This window comes from Erinaceus europaeus, chromosome 8 (genome assembly GCF_950295315.1).
Source record: "Erinaceus europaeus chromosome 8, mEriEur2.1, whole genome shotgun sequence".
Classification (NCBI taxonomy): domain Eukaryota; kingdom Metazoa; phylum Chordata; class Mammalia; order Eulipotyphla; family Erinaceidae; genus Erinaceus; species Erinaceus europaeus.
Genome location: NC_080169.1, coordinates 16,835,877 through 16,853,606, shown reverse-complemented (window position 1 = coordinate 16,853,606; position 17,730 = coordinate 16,835,877). Strand labels below are relative to the sequence as shown.

The following is a 17,730-nucleotide window of genomic DNA, read 5'->3' as shown; positions in this document are numbered from 1 at the left end:
TTTCTCACAGACATCATCACTTGGGAGGACCCGAGTCCCTACAAGCTCCGAATCCCACAAGGAGTGGTGTGTCTCCTCATTTCACTCTCCACAAATTATTCTAGGTGGCAACAGCTGAGGCACAATATTAGCCATCAGATGTTTATTTTGTACAGCAAGAAAATGCTTCCTTATTTTCTCCTTCAGTCTGGAAAAAAAAATGCTGTTCTAAAAATGCAAATCTAGTGTCTAACACAGTGGATGGTGCACAAGCTTCTTTTACAGAATTCTGATGTTTCCAATTTGTCATTTAAAGATCCATAACTGAAAAGGTCTTCACAATGAAGTGTGCTCTGTGGCATCATAAGATTGTTTGTTCAGTTATTCTATATGTTGTCTGCATTCTATGTCACCTCCTAAAGCATTTAAACTGGAACTGGTGGCAACTAATTTTAACTCTACATTCCTGAATGGTTTCTATCATGTTGTTGAATCCCTCGTTCAGGAGAGAAAACAAAATACCTGCCAGATGATCATGAAAAGGTATATCCCAGCCACTCTCTGAAATGAAGATTTGGGGTCAAACCATCGAACGTAAGTCCAGCTAGCAGGAGTAAACTGCAGCACTGCTCTCTTGATTTTGCCAGTGGTGGTGTGGATGTCCCTAAAAGAAGAGACGATTCCAGTGAAAATCCTTATCCCTCTTATCCTATGGTTTTGTCAATGTTTCCTTTTTATAAATAAATAAATAAAATAAAATAAAATCCAAAGAAATAAGGGGAAGACACACACACACACACACACACACACACTCACTTCCTGAGTGCTAATGATTACACAACAAATGTTTAGAACAAAAACATTCCTTCTTATTCAAACTGTCGCTCTCATGATGGTCTCTCCATTCACAAGTTGCATAACACCCTCCATGGAGGACTTCAAAAATGGTAAGTGCTGGGCCAAGGTCAGAGTAGTACAGACCAAGGACAAGTTGGAAATTGGAGACTGGTGACAAAAAATACTGAGAGTCAGGTTAGAATACTGGGACAGGTTAGAAAGAATGAGGGAACTATTCTCACTCCTGTTCCCCTCCCATGTTGGGGTACTGCAGTCAAATAGAGACATTTCAAATTCTTGAGGTTGGTGAAGATGGGATTAAAGTATATGAAAACAGTGACACTGAACTGAAATCCTTAGTATATGTAAAGGGTTAAACCGAGCTAGTCTCTATTTGTCTATACATTCAATGTAACTTAAAACATGGGGTGTACTGCACCAAAGTAAACAACCCTGGGGAGGGGTGAAGAAGGCCTTAGAGTATGGATGTTCCCATGGACCAAAAACCATATTGTAAGCCATTAACCCACCCACCTACCCACCCCCAATAAAATGGAAAAAGATAAAAAATAAATAAATAAATAAGACACCAGTGGGCCTTTTTTTCATTATGTCCAGATAACTTGACAAAGTGATTCTCAAGTCAAATCTGAAGCATAAATGTAGAGAGAAAGGAAGTAGGACAGTAGTGATTAAGGAGCCAGACAGCCTTGATGCAAATTTAGATTCAGCTGCCTGATAGCTGCTATCCTCAAGCATATGACTAAGTAAGTCTATCTCAGGATTATCAGCCCTGAAATGGGGAAAACAAGAGTGACTACCCCTTGGATTGATTTAAGACTCAAATGAGACTTTGCTTATAAAGATTGCCTGGAGCAAAACTCAGCATGGGTTATACTTCTTATTACATTACATGTTGCCTACATTTAAAATATCCTTTCAAGTTAGGGGTAAAGGAAGGGTTATTAATGAAAAGGACAGGGAACACTGGTTAATCATTTTCAAAACCACTGTGAAATCTCCCTCCCTGACGGAATACACCAAAATAAACTTGAGACAGAGTAAATGAGTTACTTAATATGGGCTAACATTTACTGAAACCAAAAGATGAAAAGCTTTGGAAGTATAAATGGAAAATCAATTACTAACAAAATTAGGATAGATGACAGCATGGAAAATCAATTTGCATTCATGACAAGTGCTAATACCTTTAATCTGTAAGTAATAAGCTTAAGCGCTACTAAGAGATTAAAAAACACACAATAGATGTAGTCTGAAAATTCAACATCACACAATTTTATGCATGGCTAGCCCAACAGAAGCTTAAAATAAAATTCAAAGAAACAGTGATCTAGGCACAAACATACATTAGTGTATACACATGAGAATACAAGAGTGGTCTTTTCCTTTATGGTGTGCAATCATTCTCATGCTTTCCAAACACTTTCCTCACCTAGAGCTGAAACTATATACCCTTTAAGCAATCACTTCATGTTTTCTACCTCTATGCCACCCCCAGCCTCCCCACCACTGAAGTACCTCCCCTCATCTAGGACCTGTGGTTTAAAAACAAACAAAAAGCAACAACAGAACTATTTTGTGTCTCTACAAAACTGACAATGGCAGATACATTATACAAGTAATCATGCACCTGTTACCCGGTTATCCACTGAGTTTGGATTGCTTCACTCCACATGGTGTTTTCAGGGCTCATCCGTATTTAGTAATTTAGTTAGTATATGTTCGAATTGACTGCTTTATATGAGCAATATTCCACTTGCATACATTTAACACTTTTAAAAATACTGATCCCTTGGGTTATTAAGAAATTTGGGTTATTGAGACCCAGGAGCAGTGAAAGGCTTTGGTCTCTTTCCTTCTCTTTCTTTCTAGTAGAAATTGAAGTTTTCCAGCCTGGGGGAAGGATTGACTAGCCAGTGCCCTTATCCAGTGAAGAAGCAATCACAGAAGCCAGAACTCCTACTTATTGCACCCTCCTTCCAATTTTTTTTTTGGAGGGTCCATACTTCCAGTGGGGGAGAAATGATAGGGAGAAGATTAACAGAGGGCTCTGAACTCCAATTCCATCAGGACCCAGACAGAAGAGGAAAAAAGCAAGAACATTCAGAAGTAGTAACAGGTGTAGGTGTGACTTAGGAATAAGGGAGGGCCAGGCAGTGGTGCACCTGATTAAGTGCAAATACTATAGTATGTAAGGACCGAGTTCAAGCCCCTGGTCCCCATCTGCAGGGAGGGGGAAGCTTCGTGAGTGGTGAAGCAGGGCTGCAGGTGTCTCTGTCTCTCTTCCTATCTTCCCTTTCCCTCTCAATTTATTTGTCTTTATCCAATAATAAATAAATAAAATTTTAAAAAAGGGAAGAGATGGCAGAATCACAGGAAAAAAAGTAGGCAAAAATATATAGCCAGATAGTTATAGAAATAATAGTCAATCCATATCTGCAACCTTGGGAGAACTACTGTAGCTTCCAGTGAAAGGAATGGGGACACAGAACTCTGGTGGTGGGAACGGTGTGAAATTACACTTGTTATCTTATGATTTTCTAAGTCAATACTGTCAATCATAAAATAAAATAAAAAAAGAAAGAAAGTGAAGTTTCCTTAAATGTGATGAAGGCAAGGCTCGACCTTGAGTGGCATGTGTGATAAAAGCAACACACTATCCAAGTGAGCTAAACCAACAGTCCAAAATTTGGGACTTTCAACCACGAGGTCCTGAGTTCTATCCCCAGAACTGCATGTGCTAAAGTGATGTTCTGATTTTCTCTCTATCAAAAACTGATCAATAAATATTTTTAATTATATTTACTGGATAGAGACAGCCAGAAATTGAGAGGGAAGGGGAGATAGAAAGAGAGAGAGAGAGAGAGACCTACAGCCCTGCTTTACCACTCGTGAAGCTTCCCACCTACAAGTGGGGACCAGGGGCTTGAACCCAAGACCTTGCGCATTGTAATGTGTGAGTTTAACCAGGTGTACCACCGCCTGGTCCCTTGATCAATATATCTTTTTAAAAATATTTTATTTATTTATTTATTTTCCTTTTTGTTGCCCTTGTTTTTATCGTTGTTGTTGTTATTATTGCTATCGTTGTTGTTGGACAGGACAGAGAGAAATGGAGAGACAAGGAAAAGACAGAGAGGGGGAGAGAAAGACAGGCACCTGCAGACCTGCTTCACTGCCTGTGAAGCAACGCCCCTGTAGGTGGGGAGCTGGGGGCTTGAACCAGGATCCTTACACCAGTCCTTGCACTTTGCACCATGTGCACTTAACCCGCTGTGCTACCGCCGACCCCCGACCAATACATCTTTTGAAAATTTACAGGAAAAAAATCAGAGACACACACACAAATGTATGTTCAAGAATATTCACTGTAAGAAGAGAGGGCTCACTCAGTGGAATGCGTACTTCAGCATGTATGAGGACACAGATCAGAGCCCCTGGCTAATACGTGGAAGCGTCATGCAGAAGGACAATTTTATTTTATTTTTAATATTGTTGTTGGAAAGGACAGAGAGAAATCGAGAGAGGAGGGGAAAACAAAGAAAGGGAGAAAAAGATAGACACCTGCAGACCTGCTTCACCACGCATGAGGCAACCCCCCTGTAGGTGGGGAGCTGGGGGCTCGAACCCGGATCCTTACGCTGGTCCTTGTGCTTTGCTGCTACACTACGGCCCGAACCCCCACCTCCATCACTCTTTCTATTCTTTCAAAGGGGCAGTTTTATGAGTGGTGAAGCACTGCTCTGTCCCTCGTGCTACTCTCTGCCTCTTTCTCTTTCTGCCTTTTACCCTCTCTCTGGGAAAGACACTCACTGACTCACTCACTCACTCACACCAGTGGGAGTAGCAGTACTGTCTAGAAGGTACAAGGCCTCAGTGAAGCCTCCATGTCAGGGGGGGGGGGAAGAATGTTCACTCTAGCTTTTTTCCAATAAAGCTGAAAGCTTTCAAATAATAAAAGGATCATAAAAGCAAAGTGGTTTTACTTTACCCAGATACAGGAATACAAAAACAAGTGAACAACAACTAGGAAGCCATTAATAGTTAATGGAGTGGGGTGAATATCCATGTTTTGCTTATTTGAATAAATGAAGCTGAAAAAAAAATCTAGAACTTTCATTATCAGTACCATTGTCCTTTTTCTCTTTATTAAGTCATGGTTGCTGCAATGACTTTTTTTTTTTTTAACAGAGCACTGCTCAGCTCTGGCTTATGGTGGTGCGGGAGATTGAACCTGGGATTTTGGAGCCTCAGGCAGGAAAATCTCTTTGTATAACCATTATGCTATCTACCCCCACCCTTGAAATGACAAAGTAAGGAGGTTCAGAGAAGTAGGAGCGTGACAATGACATGTCCTGTCCTACATGCAAGCACAAGAAGGGACACGCAAATAAATGAGAGTCAGAGACAACTAGGAGAGGAGTTAACAAGTGAACCAAGGACAGGACAAAAAGGACGAGTCAGCAGGGACCTCGGAGCCAGCATTAAACCCAGGCCAAGATGATCATGAGTGCGTAGTCAGAACTCAGGCTTCGCCTTCCAAGTCTGAGAGTGTACACTTTGTCATAAAAAACATGAGAAGCTATCAGTCACAGGGTAATGACATGATCAACGAGATGTTCTTAAAAAGATTACTTAAGGGGAGGAGGGCTCAGGTCCTGGAACATGATCATGGCAGAAGAGGACCTAGTGGGAGCTGAATTGCTATGTGGAAAATTGAAAAATGTTTTGCATGTACAAACTATTGTATTTTACTGTCAACTGTAAACCATTACCCCCCCATAAAGAAATTATAAAATAAAAAAAAATCACTCAAGAAGTTGGGCAGTGGCACATCTGGTAGAGCACACACATTACCATGAGTGAGGACCCAGGTCAAAGACCTTGGACCGCACATACAGGAGGGAGCAGTATAGCAGATATCTCTCTCTCTCTCTCTCTCTCTCTCTCTCTCTCTCTCTCTCTTTCCCTCTGAGAAAAGGAAAAAGGGGCAAACTGGCCACCAGCACTGGTGGAATTGCAATGCAGATACCATGTCCCAGAGATAGCGCTGTCAGCAAAAAAAAAAAAAAAGAGAGAGAGAGAGACAGAGAGAGAGAGATAACTCAAGCAATTGACTCATTCGGGACAAAATGGATACGGCTGTAGGTGATTATGCTAAGTGAAATGAGGAAAACTTGCTGCATGCTTCTGCTCACATGTAAGATGACTAAAGATGCTCACATATGGATGACTAAAACTATGGAAATTGCAAGAACAGGGGTAACCAAAGTCTCTTGGACTTTGTAAGAACTATAGTGGTCATGGGGGGAGGGGATATACAGAATGCTGGTGAAGGATGTGAGGACTCGCACAGCACATGTCATACATGGTATGAAATTATACACCTGAGATCTCATCATTGTGGCAGACATTGTCAAAGCACTAATGAGTAATGGGGAAAAAAATAGATTATTCAAGCAACAGTAGGAGGGATTCACCAGGGGACAGAAAATGAATGCAAGTTAATCCCTTAGCATAAAAAAAAAACAAAAAACGAGGGGATGGGGGGTTGGGCTGTAGCACCTTGGGTTAAGCGCACACAGCACGAAACTCGAGGACCAGCATAAGGATCCGGTTCGAGCCCCTGGCTCCCCACCTGCAAGGGGGTCAATTCATAGGTGGTGAAGCAGGTCTGCAGGTGTCTATCTTTCTCTCCCCCTCTCTGTCTTCCCCTCTTCTCTCCATTTCTCTCTGTCCTATCTGGCAACAATGACATCAATAACAACAACAATAATAACTACAACAATGATAAAAACAACAAGGGCAACAAAAAGGAAAATTATATATATATATGGTTGGAGGTGAGAAATATTTTAGAATTGAGAGGGTGTCAGGACTCTGAATATTCAGGTCAAGAATGAGAAAACCATCCAACGTTTAGCATTTCCATGGACAAAATCTTTAAATCTGGTTAATAATCACTGATGAGTTTCAATGGTCAATATCTCACTTTTTCCTTATCAAAGACTGTACTTGAGTTCCATCCTATTGAAGCATTAAATATACACAACTAATATTTAATTAAATGGCAACTAATGTCCAGTAAGATGACTCACTTGAAACTGGCCCAGTGATAAGTCCTCATTTCTAAGAAGCGGCAGACGACCATGCCCAGCCATATGCCACCACCATTGCACAGAAGGATGTCCAGGATGACTTGGTCCCACCAGCACTCGGCAAAATTGGGCAGGAGATGCATGAAGAAGAGCTGAGAAACAGAGGCGATGGCTGTAAAAACACCATCGGTGTACCAACCCCACCCCATCACCAGGGTTATTACAGGGGCTTGGTGCCTGAATGATGAATCAAATGCTATTGCTAACTCTTTTTTTCTTGTTCTCTCTCTCTCTAATTTTTGATAGGGAAGAAAGAAATTGAAAGGGGAAAGGAAACAGAGAGGGAGAGACACACCTGCAACACTGCTTCACTACTCAGGAAGCTTCTCCCAGCAGGTGGCGACCGGAGTTCTGAACCTGGGTCCTTGAGGTAGCATATGCACTCAATGGGGTGCACCATCACCCAGCCCCAGGAATAAAGATTTCTTGACTACCAAGTGACAAGCTATCTGGTACCTATGTATGTAATAATGGCCTACTCACAAAGCAGCGTCTACATAACTGCTCCCACCTCTCTCCTTACCTCAGTGAGTTCCCAGGTAATACTGATTGTCCAGCAAAGACCATAACTACGGATCAATAAGGCCTTCATAGCCCAGCCCCAGAAATGCCCAAATGCAAATATGTCAAAATGGCTGATAATCCTCTCCCAGGTGATAACATGGCAATTCACTGCGTACTCCTGTTGAAAATAATAAGAGGAACAGTGACATAGTCTAGAAATCAACTTATTTCCAGGATTTTGACAATAAGTAAAACAATCTAATGTTACTTTAGCAATTAAGGTATATATGTTGCTCAAATACCAATAAAAGTTTTAAGAACTGAAAATTCTTGAGGAAAAAGGTCAAGTGCCAGTTTACAAGTCAGAGTTACAATGAAAAGTCAGTGAGTTGGTCACCATCTAAAGCTGTGTGATCAAAGCATCATGTTATCTGACCTTAGGGAACAGTGCTGAAGCCAGTAACAAAGTAAAAAAAAAAAAAAAAGGAATTTCAACAAATAATCAATAGAATGCCAGCATGTTTGGAAACTTAAACCATATATGGCTACATATCATGAACCGAGGATAAAACAATAGCAGAAATGTAAAGATATCTGTTATTAGTGATAATGAAAATAGTGTATGTCAAAATGGATGGGATACAACAATCAAGCCAAACTTAAGAGGGCAATGGAAAGACTTAAGTGTTTAGATCAGAAAAGAAATGCTAAAGCATCCAACTTCAGAAATTCGAGGAAACAGGAATCATACCCTATTTTTCAAATTACAAAATACTCTTACAATACCTAATGTCAAAAATGACAAAATTCAGGAATGATTTTGTGTGCATTCTGAATCTTTTGTTTTTCCCCAGTACCAGGGTGTCAGGCATACACATTTTCACCATTCTCGGACCATTCTTTTTCCTTTTTCCATTCAGGTAGAGAGAAAAGAGGGAGAGGGAGAGACATGATAGTGCTGGAGCTTGCCCAGGTGCCCCCCGGTAATCCTATGTGGTGTCAGGGCTCAAACCTGGGCTGTGCACATGGCAAGGCACATATTCTATCTACCCCGTGATCTAGATCTCTGCCTTTATCTATTTCATCTGTAATTGAAAGCTTCATAAGAGAGAGGGAGAGAGAAAGAGAAGCCAGAATACTACTCTAATAGAGTTACTGGTGACTGAACTGAGAGAACCAGGCCCTGGCGCATGGTACTAGGTGCGGCTTAACTGGATGTGCCACTACCTGGCCCACTCCTTTAGTTTTTAAGACATTTTCATATAATGTACATTGATGAGTACATACACATACACACTCAAGCAATATTTATGTGACAACGTAACCGTTTTAAGTAATTACTACATTTCATCCTAAATTAACCTCATAGGAAGAAGCAAGATTTAGAAACAACCACCTATTAGCCACCAGCTGAAAGAATAAAGTATAATATTTTCCGATTCTAGAGTGATACAGGAGAATCAGTCCAGGATTCCTTTATCTTTTTTGGAACCCACTACATGAAACTGAAATGTTTCACATGAATTTGAAATGATCAAATGAGTTTTTAAAGACATTTTCTTTGTTTTTATGACTGGATAGAGACAGAGAGAAATTGAGAGGGAAGAGAGAGAGACAGAGAGACACCTGCAGCCCTGCTTCACCACTTGTAAAGCTTCCCCCCTGCAGGTGGGGACCAGGAGCTTGAACCTGGATCCTTGTGCACTGTAATGTGTGTGCTTAACCAAGTGTGCCACCACATGTCCCCATGAAATGCATTTTAATGTTCCAAGCTAAAGAAACATTTCTTTTTTTTTTTTTTTTTTATTTATTTTATTTATTTATTCCCTTTTGTTGCCCTTGTTGTTTTTGTTGTAGTTATTATTGTTGTTGTTGTTGTTGGATAGGACAGAGAGAAATGGAGAGAGGAGGGGAAGACAGAGAGGAGGAGAGAAAGATAGACACCTGCAGACCTGCTTCACCGCCTGTGAAGCGACTCCCCTGCAGGTGGGGAGCCGGGGTTCGAACCGGGATCCTTATGCTGGTCCTTGTGCTTTGCGCCACCTGCGCTTAACCCGCTGCGCTACAGCCCGACTCCCGCTAAAGAAACATTTCTAAAAGTTAAATAGTATGATGTGCTATCATGATGATTAAGTGGACAATCTCAAGAAGAAAGAAGAAAAAAAAAACCTCACTGCCACTTAGGTGAGAATTCCCTTTCTAGGTGCTGAAATGACATATGGTCATCACAGGGGACCACAGACCCAAGAGAGAAATACCTTGAATATGGGGCTGAAGAGTTATATGGTGTTATATGTGCGGCTAAGGATTGCTACACGAGCATGTAAACCTCAAAATTCCTGCCACGGGTCCACTTATTTATTCCAAAACACTTCTTAGAGTCAGGTAAGAAAGGGTGGTACTTTTCAGAATGCTTCTCTTGAAAGTAATCATACAGGTACAGAAAAGATGACAGAGGACCTAGTGGGGGTTGTACTGTTATATGGAAAACTGGGAAATGTTATGCATGTACAAACTATTGTAATTACTGTTGAATATAAAACATTAATTCCCCAATAAAGAAATTTAAAAAAAAAGAAAGTAATCATAGGTTAAAGTTTTTTTAATCAGATTTTTACCTTTTAATTCTTTTTATTTATAAAATGGAGATATCTACAAGACCACAGGATAAGAGGGGTACAATTCCATACAATTCCCACCACCAGAATTCCGTATCCCACCTCCTCCCTCGAAAGCTCTCCTATTCTTTAACCCTCTGGGAGTATGGACCCAGAGTCATTAAGGGGTACAGAAGGTGGAAGGTCTGGCTTCTGTAATTGTTTCCCCACTGAACATGAGCGTTGACAGGCTGGTCCATACTCCCAGCCTAAAGAAAGCTTTTGAAGCTTTCTCCTCTCCATGAGACAATTTCTATATTTCAATAAAGAGGGAAGCTTCCAGTGGAAGGAATGGAAAACAGAACTCTGGTTTTGGGAGTTGAAACTGTACCTATTGTCTTACTCTCCCTCCCCTCCCGACCCCCCCCCCCCCCAGGAGCACTGCTCAGCTCTGACTTAAGGTGGTGCATGGGACTGAACCTGGGACTTTGGAGTCTCAGGCATGAGAGTCTCTTTGTATAACCATTATGCTAACTATCCCTGCCTCAATCTTGTTAATTATTATTAAATTACTAATACCAAATTTAAAAAAATGAATAAAGGTACTCTGAAAGATGACAATGAGCCAAGTCTACCTCGTGGCATTAGAATTACTAAAGACCAACTGTGCTGGTTATGGCATGCAGAAGATGCCAGGTCCCGGTGGAAGAGATGCAGATCAGTGCAGTTGGCCGGGGAGTACTGTACAGACAGGAAGAACATGTATGAAAATGAGGACTCTCTGGAGCCAGAGCCCTGGAAAGGAGCTGAGTGCGGGAGGTGTGTATGTTAATAGGTCAGGACAGGTATCTCTTCGCAGTTGGAGCCTATCCTTCCACTTTGTTCCCTCAACACACCTAACACCAAGCTCCATTCATTTCACCTTCGAGGTTTTTATTTCTACCAGTTTATTGCCACCATTCATTCCTGCTTAGACCTCTGGAATAAGGTAACCACAGCATTCCCTCTGAAGGAGTCCCACTATAAAAACACAAACTAACAGGGATCGGGCGCAGCGGGTTAAGCACACATGGAGGGACACTTGCTTTGTCATGGACATGACCCTGCCGGAGTCCCTGGTAAGTCACACAGGAGGTGCTAAGACAGTGGAGGAAGCTTCCTTGTTCCAGTGTCTCTCCTTCTCACTCTCCCTGAAAAAGATGGCCCAGAGTGGTGAGCGCCCAACAAGGAAAGAAACAAGGCGGTGCTGAGGTGTTGAGTTGAATCAGCTGCAGTGTGTCAACCTCTCTGGATCTTGTGGTGAAAGGATTGCAGAAAGGAGGTGAAGGAGAAATGTGAACAGGGACAGCACACTGGTAACTATAAAGCAACTGAAAATGGCTATTTTGGGTACCTAGACAAAAGTTCCTGTATTTTTTGAAAATATTTTATTTACTTTTTAGATAAAGACAGAGAAATAGAGGGGAGGAGATTTCTGTTTTTATCTAATAAAAACAGAAATCACAAGGGAAGAGGAGGCTGGGTGGTGGCGCACCAGGTTAAAAGCACATAGCACAAAGTGCAAGGACCTGTGCAAGGGTCCTGGTTGGAGCCTCCAGCTTCCCACCTGTAGGGGCGTCGTTTCACAGGTGGTGAAGGAGGTCTACAGGTGTCTATCTTTCTCTCTCCCTGCCCTCTCAATTTCTCTCTGTCCTATCAAGAAAAAAAAATGGTCACAGGAGCACTTGATTCATAGTGTAGGCACTGAGCCCTAGCAATAACCTTGGAGGCAAAGAAAAGAAAAAAGAAAAAGATCAAGAAGGAGGAGATAGGGAAGGAGAGATAAAGGGAGACATCTGCAGCACTGCTTCGCCACTCATGAAGCTTCCCCCATTGCAGGTGGGGACCAGGGGCTTGAACCTTGACCTGTGAGCATTGTATATGCTCTACCAGGTGGGCCACTGGGTGGCCTCCAAAAGTTTACGATATTTGGATGTCATGTCTGAGAACTGTTTTAAAACAACCCCAAGTGAAGGGAGGAAAAAATAAGACTGGGCACCTGCTGAAAAAAATCTTTCAACAATGCCGGACACCATCTGAGAGGGCAAGTCAACCAGTATGTATCTCACTGGCCTTGTCAATACTGCGCTGGGCTCCAAGGGGACAGGAGACATGTTGACCCTACTCCCATGACCACCAGCAGGGCAGCTAACTTGAAAGCTCGGTGACAATTTAATCAACCAAAGGCTACTAACAACCCAGAGTAGTCATTGGATGTGCTTCAAATATGTCATCGGGAAAAGAACAGATATTTACAATAGTAGCAAAGAAAAAAAAAAAAACAGAATAGTAGCAAGCTTTAAAGACTATCACACAGACATACTGCCTTTAATGGGATTTCAATGAACCACCACTGAACTGGTAATATTAGTGCTCAAGGAAAAGGAGTGTGAATTTTAGTGTCTGCTACCAGGATGGACCAGGGCCTATCAATATCAGATGGAGAAAAAAGCAGAAAGGTAAGTCCACACCTCGGACACCTAGCCATACAGCTGTGCCAAATACATACCATGATATCTGCCTCCCTGGTGGCATAGCGAAGATTGGGATCTAGCCAGTACATGAGGGATTTGACTTGCTCGAAGTTCAGGAAGAGGAGGAATACCAGGAAGAGGAAGTAGAGCACACTGAGTCCTGAGTGAAACAAAAACACTCTCACTTAGGAGAAATCGGAGCATCAGACACAGACTTAAATGGCTTATTGCCAAAGCAGGCATAATATTCTAACATAGCACCTAGAGACCTGGTATTTTTTCTGACAACAGAACCTGATCCTCAACCACTGTTCATATCCTCAGTTTTTAAAAAATATTTATTTCCTTAATTCTTTTATTGAGATAATGCATGACAAACTTTTAAAAAATATTTATTTCCTTTTTTGTTTTTGTTGCCCTTGTTGTTTTATTGTTGTAGTTATCATTGTTGTTGTTATTGATGTCGTTGTGTTGGGTAGGACAGAGAGAAATGGAGAGAAGAGGGGGAGACAGAGGGGGAGAGAAAGACAGACACCTACAGACCTGCTTCACCACTTGTGAAGTGATTCCCCTGCAGGTGGGGAGCCGGGGGCTCAAACTGGGATCCTAATGCCGGTCCTTGTGCTTTGTGCCACGTGCGCTTAACCCACTGCGCTACCGCCTGACTCCCCATACCCTCATTTTTTATGACCTACTGACCACCCCACCCCTCCTTTTTTTTTTTTTTAATGCAGCACTACTCAGCTCTGACTTATGGTGGTGCTATGGATTGAGCCTGGGACCCCAAAGACTCAGGCATGAAAGTCTGTTGCATCAAATGCTATACTATCTCTGTGACTCAATAATGCCAACTCTTTTATTTATTGATTTAATAATGATGGAAAAGACCGGAGGATAAGAGGGGTACAATTCCACATAATTCCCACCAGAGTTTCACACATTTCCCAGGTTTTTCACTGAGCAGTATCCTGGGTTTTCTGTTCCTCCTTGACACCAGCAAAACAAATAATCTCAAAGGATGAACTCGAGTGTGCCTCAGTGATGGGCCAAAAGAAAAACAAGGCAGGGCCGGGTGGGGGTGCACCTCACCTGGTTAAATGCTCAGATTAGAGTGCGCAAGGACCCAGGTTCAAGCCACCGGTTCCCACCTGCAGGGGGAAAGCTTCACAAGCGGTGAAGCAGGGCTGCAGGTGGCTCTCTGTCTCTCTCCCTCTCTATCTCCCCCATCCCTCTCAATTTCTATCTGTCTCTATCCGATCGATAAATGAAAAAAAAAGAAAAAGAAAAAAGACAACCAAGGCATAAGCCCGTATGTTGAATCCCGTCAAACCCTGTGTGCATTAAGAGACAGCAACAAAAGAGGGTATATGGAGGTGAAACAGTTCAGATGCACAAAAATCTATCAGGAATTTTTTTTTTAAGAAAAAGAATTTTAATAGAGATTAATACTAGAAACACCAAAAAAGCTATCAAATTTTACAGTAAAGTGGTAAGGGAAACTGCGGTCGTGAGTGAATTGATAGTTCTCCTATGACCACTTAAACATCAGCAGTAACCCTTTAATGACAAAGGGTTGAGCCATTCCTTACGGATATTACTTTTGAAGATATGAACTTTATGTTATTTTAATCTTGGAGGCATCTGACAATTCTTATCTGCCAACAACATTACCGTTCCCAAAGAGATCTCTGAGGTTGTGAAATTATTGAAAATGTTATATGCCAAGTGAGCCATTTTCTCAAAATAGAAAAGAAAAAAAAAGTCGTTATAACATCAGATTCTCCTAATGCAGTAGAACATCAAGGGAAAAAAAAAACTATTTTAAATATGATGATCTTTTCTAATATTTCCAAACTTTTGAGAATTTCTTCAACTATCAAATTCCTCTAAGATTTTTGTTTCCTGTTCATAATCACTTGTATAACAGAAGAAACTTGATACCGTTTTTCCTTCCTCTCTGTGAAGTAATGAATCATTGAGTATGTGCCTTGTTATATATGATATATGTTACAATGCACAAGGACCCAGGTTCGAGTCCCTGGCCCCCATCTGCAGGGGGAAAGCTTCAGGAGTGGTGAAGCAGGGCTGCAGGTATCTTTCTGTCTCTCTTCCTCTCTATCTACCCTTCCCTCTCTATTTCTGGCTGTCTCTATAAAATAAATAAAGATAATAAAAAAAAATTAAAAAATAGAAGCTATATTTAAACCTAGTGATGGGTTGGTCAGTAACTCACCAAAAACCATTCGCCATAAAGCTGGATGAGGCCGAGTAAATGGGCCTGTGGGGAGAGAGAGAGAGAGAACATGATATTAGCACCAGCAGGTTTCAATCAGACTAAAGCTAAAAGGAAATGCCGTTAATTTCCACAGAGACAAATAATAGTAGACAATAAAAGGCTCCCTATTGAACAAAGGACATTTTCCCATAGGGACACTTTAGAGGTCAAAGTCTGGGTTGAAATGTATCAAGCTACCTGGTAGAAATTGCCACCATTGGGACAGGCAGCCATCTCCACAACAGAGGCATGCAAGTACGCTTGTACTCATCCTCACTTCCTCCCTTTTTTTTTCCTTTCCCCCTCCTGTCCTTCCTTTTCCCTCTCATTCTTCCTCTCCCTTTCTCTTTCTTTCTTCCTTCCTTCCTTTCTTTCTTTCTCCCTCTCTTTCTTTCTTGCTTTCTTTCTTTCTTTCTTTCTTTCTGCCACCAGGGCTATTGCTGGGGCTCAGTGCCTATGTGCCAAACGGCAAGTACTGGCAATGGCTCTTGTGGACACCTTTAAAAGGTCTTTCTACATTGGAGAAGTATCAAAGTTTATGTGTCCCATAGCTCCAGGGGAGATGGTAGAGCTCATGACCAGGCTTCTCTCCATCCTTCAGTTGTACCCACGCAGACTGAACTTTAGAGGTTGGGAAGAGCAGCAGTTAAGTCAGCACACAGTGCTCACATCACTTCACCTGCCCCTCCCAATGGGGGAGATGATTCTCTTCACAATGAACATGATTCTAAGTTTCATCACAGGTCAGTGCAAAAGTGAGAGAGACAGGGAATGTAAACTGGTACAGCCTCTATAGAAAGTACAGATTTTTGCTTGAGTCCGACAGCCAACACACAGGCAGACCAAAGGTTATTGTCTGGGGAGCTGGTGTCAAGAAATAGGACTACAAAGCTGGTGTCAAGAAATAGGACTACAAAGCTGGATGAGGGCAGAGAGTAGCTCCCAAATATGGGGAGAGTCTATAAATCTCATTAACTGTAACCCCCATGGATTTGATCTGGGGCCCATATTCAGTGCGGGAGCCTGTGTAACCTCTGATCCCTATAAGTCTGAGCTTATATCCCATGGTCATAGCTAGGAACATTCTGTGCTGCACTCATTGCTAGATATTTATGCAAAGAATATTAAAACATTAACTTGAATGTCCTATGTCCATAGCAACATGGCCTGTAATAGTCAAGATATAGGGATAATCTCTGTGTCCACAGATAGATGACTAGAGAATATGGGATACAGAGGGCTGGCAGGTGGCTCACACATTAAGAGCACACATGTTAGCATGGGTGAGCCCTGGGACCTTCTGTACGGATAGCATGACTCCACCCCAGAAATAGCCCTGCGGGTGGAGGTAGGGAAGATGTATAATATACACTCAGTCTAATACTACATTGTGAAAGATGAAATTTTGCCTTCTGTCCAGAGTGGAACTTGAAGTGACTGTGCAAATGCAAGTATGAAACAGGGATCAGGCAGTGGCGCACCTGGCTAAGCGCATACATTACAATGTACAAGGACCCAGGTTCAAGCCCCTGGTCCCCATCTGTAGGGGGAAAGCTTCACAAGTGGTGAAGCAGAGCTGCAGGTATTTCTCCATCTCTTTCCCTCTATTTCTCCCTCCCATCTTAGTTTCTTTATGTCTCTACCCAATAAATAAATAAAATTTTTTAAGAAAGAAAATATGAAATAATGAGATAAATCAGGAAGTTTAAATTACTGGAGGGTTTTCCCTTAGTATTTAACATGTCTGTGCACACACACACGTAGTACATAAACACAACTAGAGCTATGAATAATCACAACAAAAACAACTCTTAGGAAGAAATATATGATCTTGGGGAGGGGAAGAGGTTGGCAGGAATGGGTAAAAAACTGATAGTATATTGTCCTAAAACTTCAGCAATGGATATCTACAGACAGATGTGTGAAGTTCTAAGTCCAGATTACACAGTACCGCTCATGAAAATATTTATTTAAAACAAAGCCAGCATGGGGAGAGTAGATGGTTGCCAATGCTCACTGGGGTTTCTTCTTTGCAACAATTCTGGGTGACATGCCAGCTTCCTGGCTCAGCCTGGGGCCTGGTTTCCTAACCCTGCTACGCTTCTGCAAAACAGACAACATCCCATAAGTGCTTTTAATCAACACTCAGCCACGGTTGCTTGCAGCCTGGAGTCCTGCCCAAAGCAAGTAATATCTTATTGGGGCAGAGTGGTGGTGCACCTGGTTAAGCACAAATATCACCATGTGCAAGGACTCAGGTTCAAGTCCCCACTTCCCACTTGCAGTGGGGACGCTTCACGAATTGTGAAGAAGGTCTGCAGGTATTTGTCTTTCTCTCTCCCTATCCTTTTGCAATTTCTCTGTCCTTTTTTTTAGGAAAAAGAAAAGGAAAAGTGTCCCCTCCATGCCCCCCACCCCACCCAGCGGTGGATCTGTAGTTCAGGCACCCTAGGAATATGGACCAAAATTCTTTATGGGGTGCAGAAGGTGGGAGATCTGGCTTCTCTAATTGCTTCTCCACTGGACATGGGCATTGGCAGGTCAATCAATATGTCCATAGGCTAACTTTTATCTTTCCAAAAGGGAAAGAAAATCCCAGTTTCACAGTAAGAGACAGAGCTGATCAAATGGACTGAGAAGATAAGACTTCACTAGGGACTTGGAAAATCAGCATAGAACATCCAGGATATTAATGTCCAACGGCTGTAATCCCGCAACCTCTGTATGTTTTGGGAGCTAAAGAAAAACATCTAATGAAGTCTCCAAACTCATCTCCTACAAAAACTTCATTGAAGAGATGGTTGTAAAAATCATGGCTAGTGGAATGTTAAGACTTCCAAAACGGA

General features: G+C 41.9%; 1 protein-coding gene across 2 annotated transcripts in view; it reads right to left on the bottom strand.

Moving 5' to 3' along the window:
• Positions 1–17,730, bottom strand: part of PTDSS1 (phosphatidylserine synthase 1) — a 61,347-nt gene that overhangs the window by 24,982 nt on the left and 18,635 nt on the right. The window contains exons 3-7 of one of the 2 annotated variants that reach the window (XM_060195982.1): positions 14,843–14,887; positions 12,645–12,769; positions 7,519–7,677; positions 6,936–7,087; positions 502–643 (exon numbers count right to left, since the gene is read on the bottom strand). In XM_060195982.1, coding sequence (XP_060051965.1) covers positions 502–643; positions 6,936–7,087; positions 7,519–7,677; positions 12,645–12,769; positions 14,843–14,887 — 623 coding nt within the window. Of the gene's footprint in view, positions 1–501; positions 644–6,935; positions 7,088–7,518; positions 7,678–12,644; positions 12,770–14,842; positions 14,888–17,730 lie in introns of those variants that run through there. The other variant, XM_060195983.1, reaches the window with a different exon arrangement.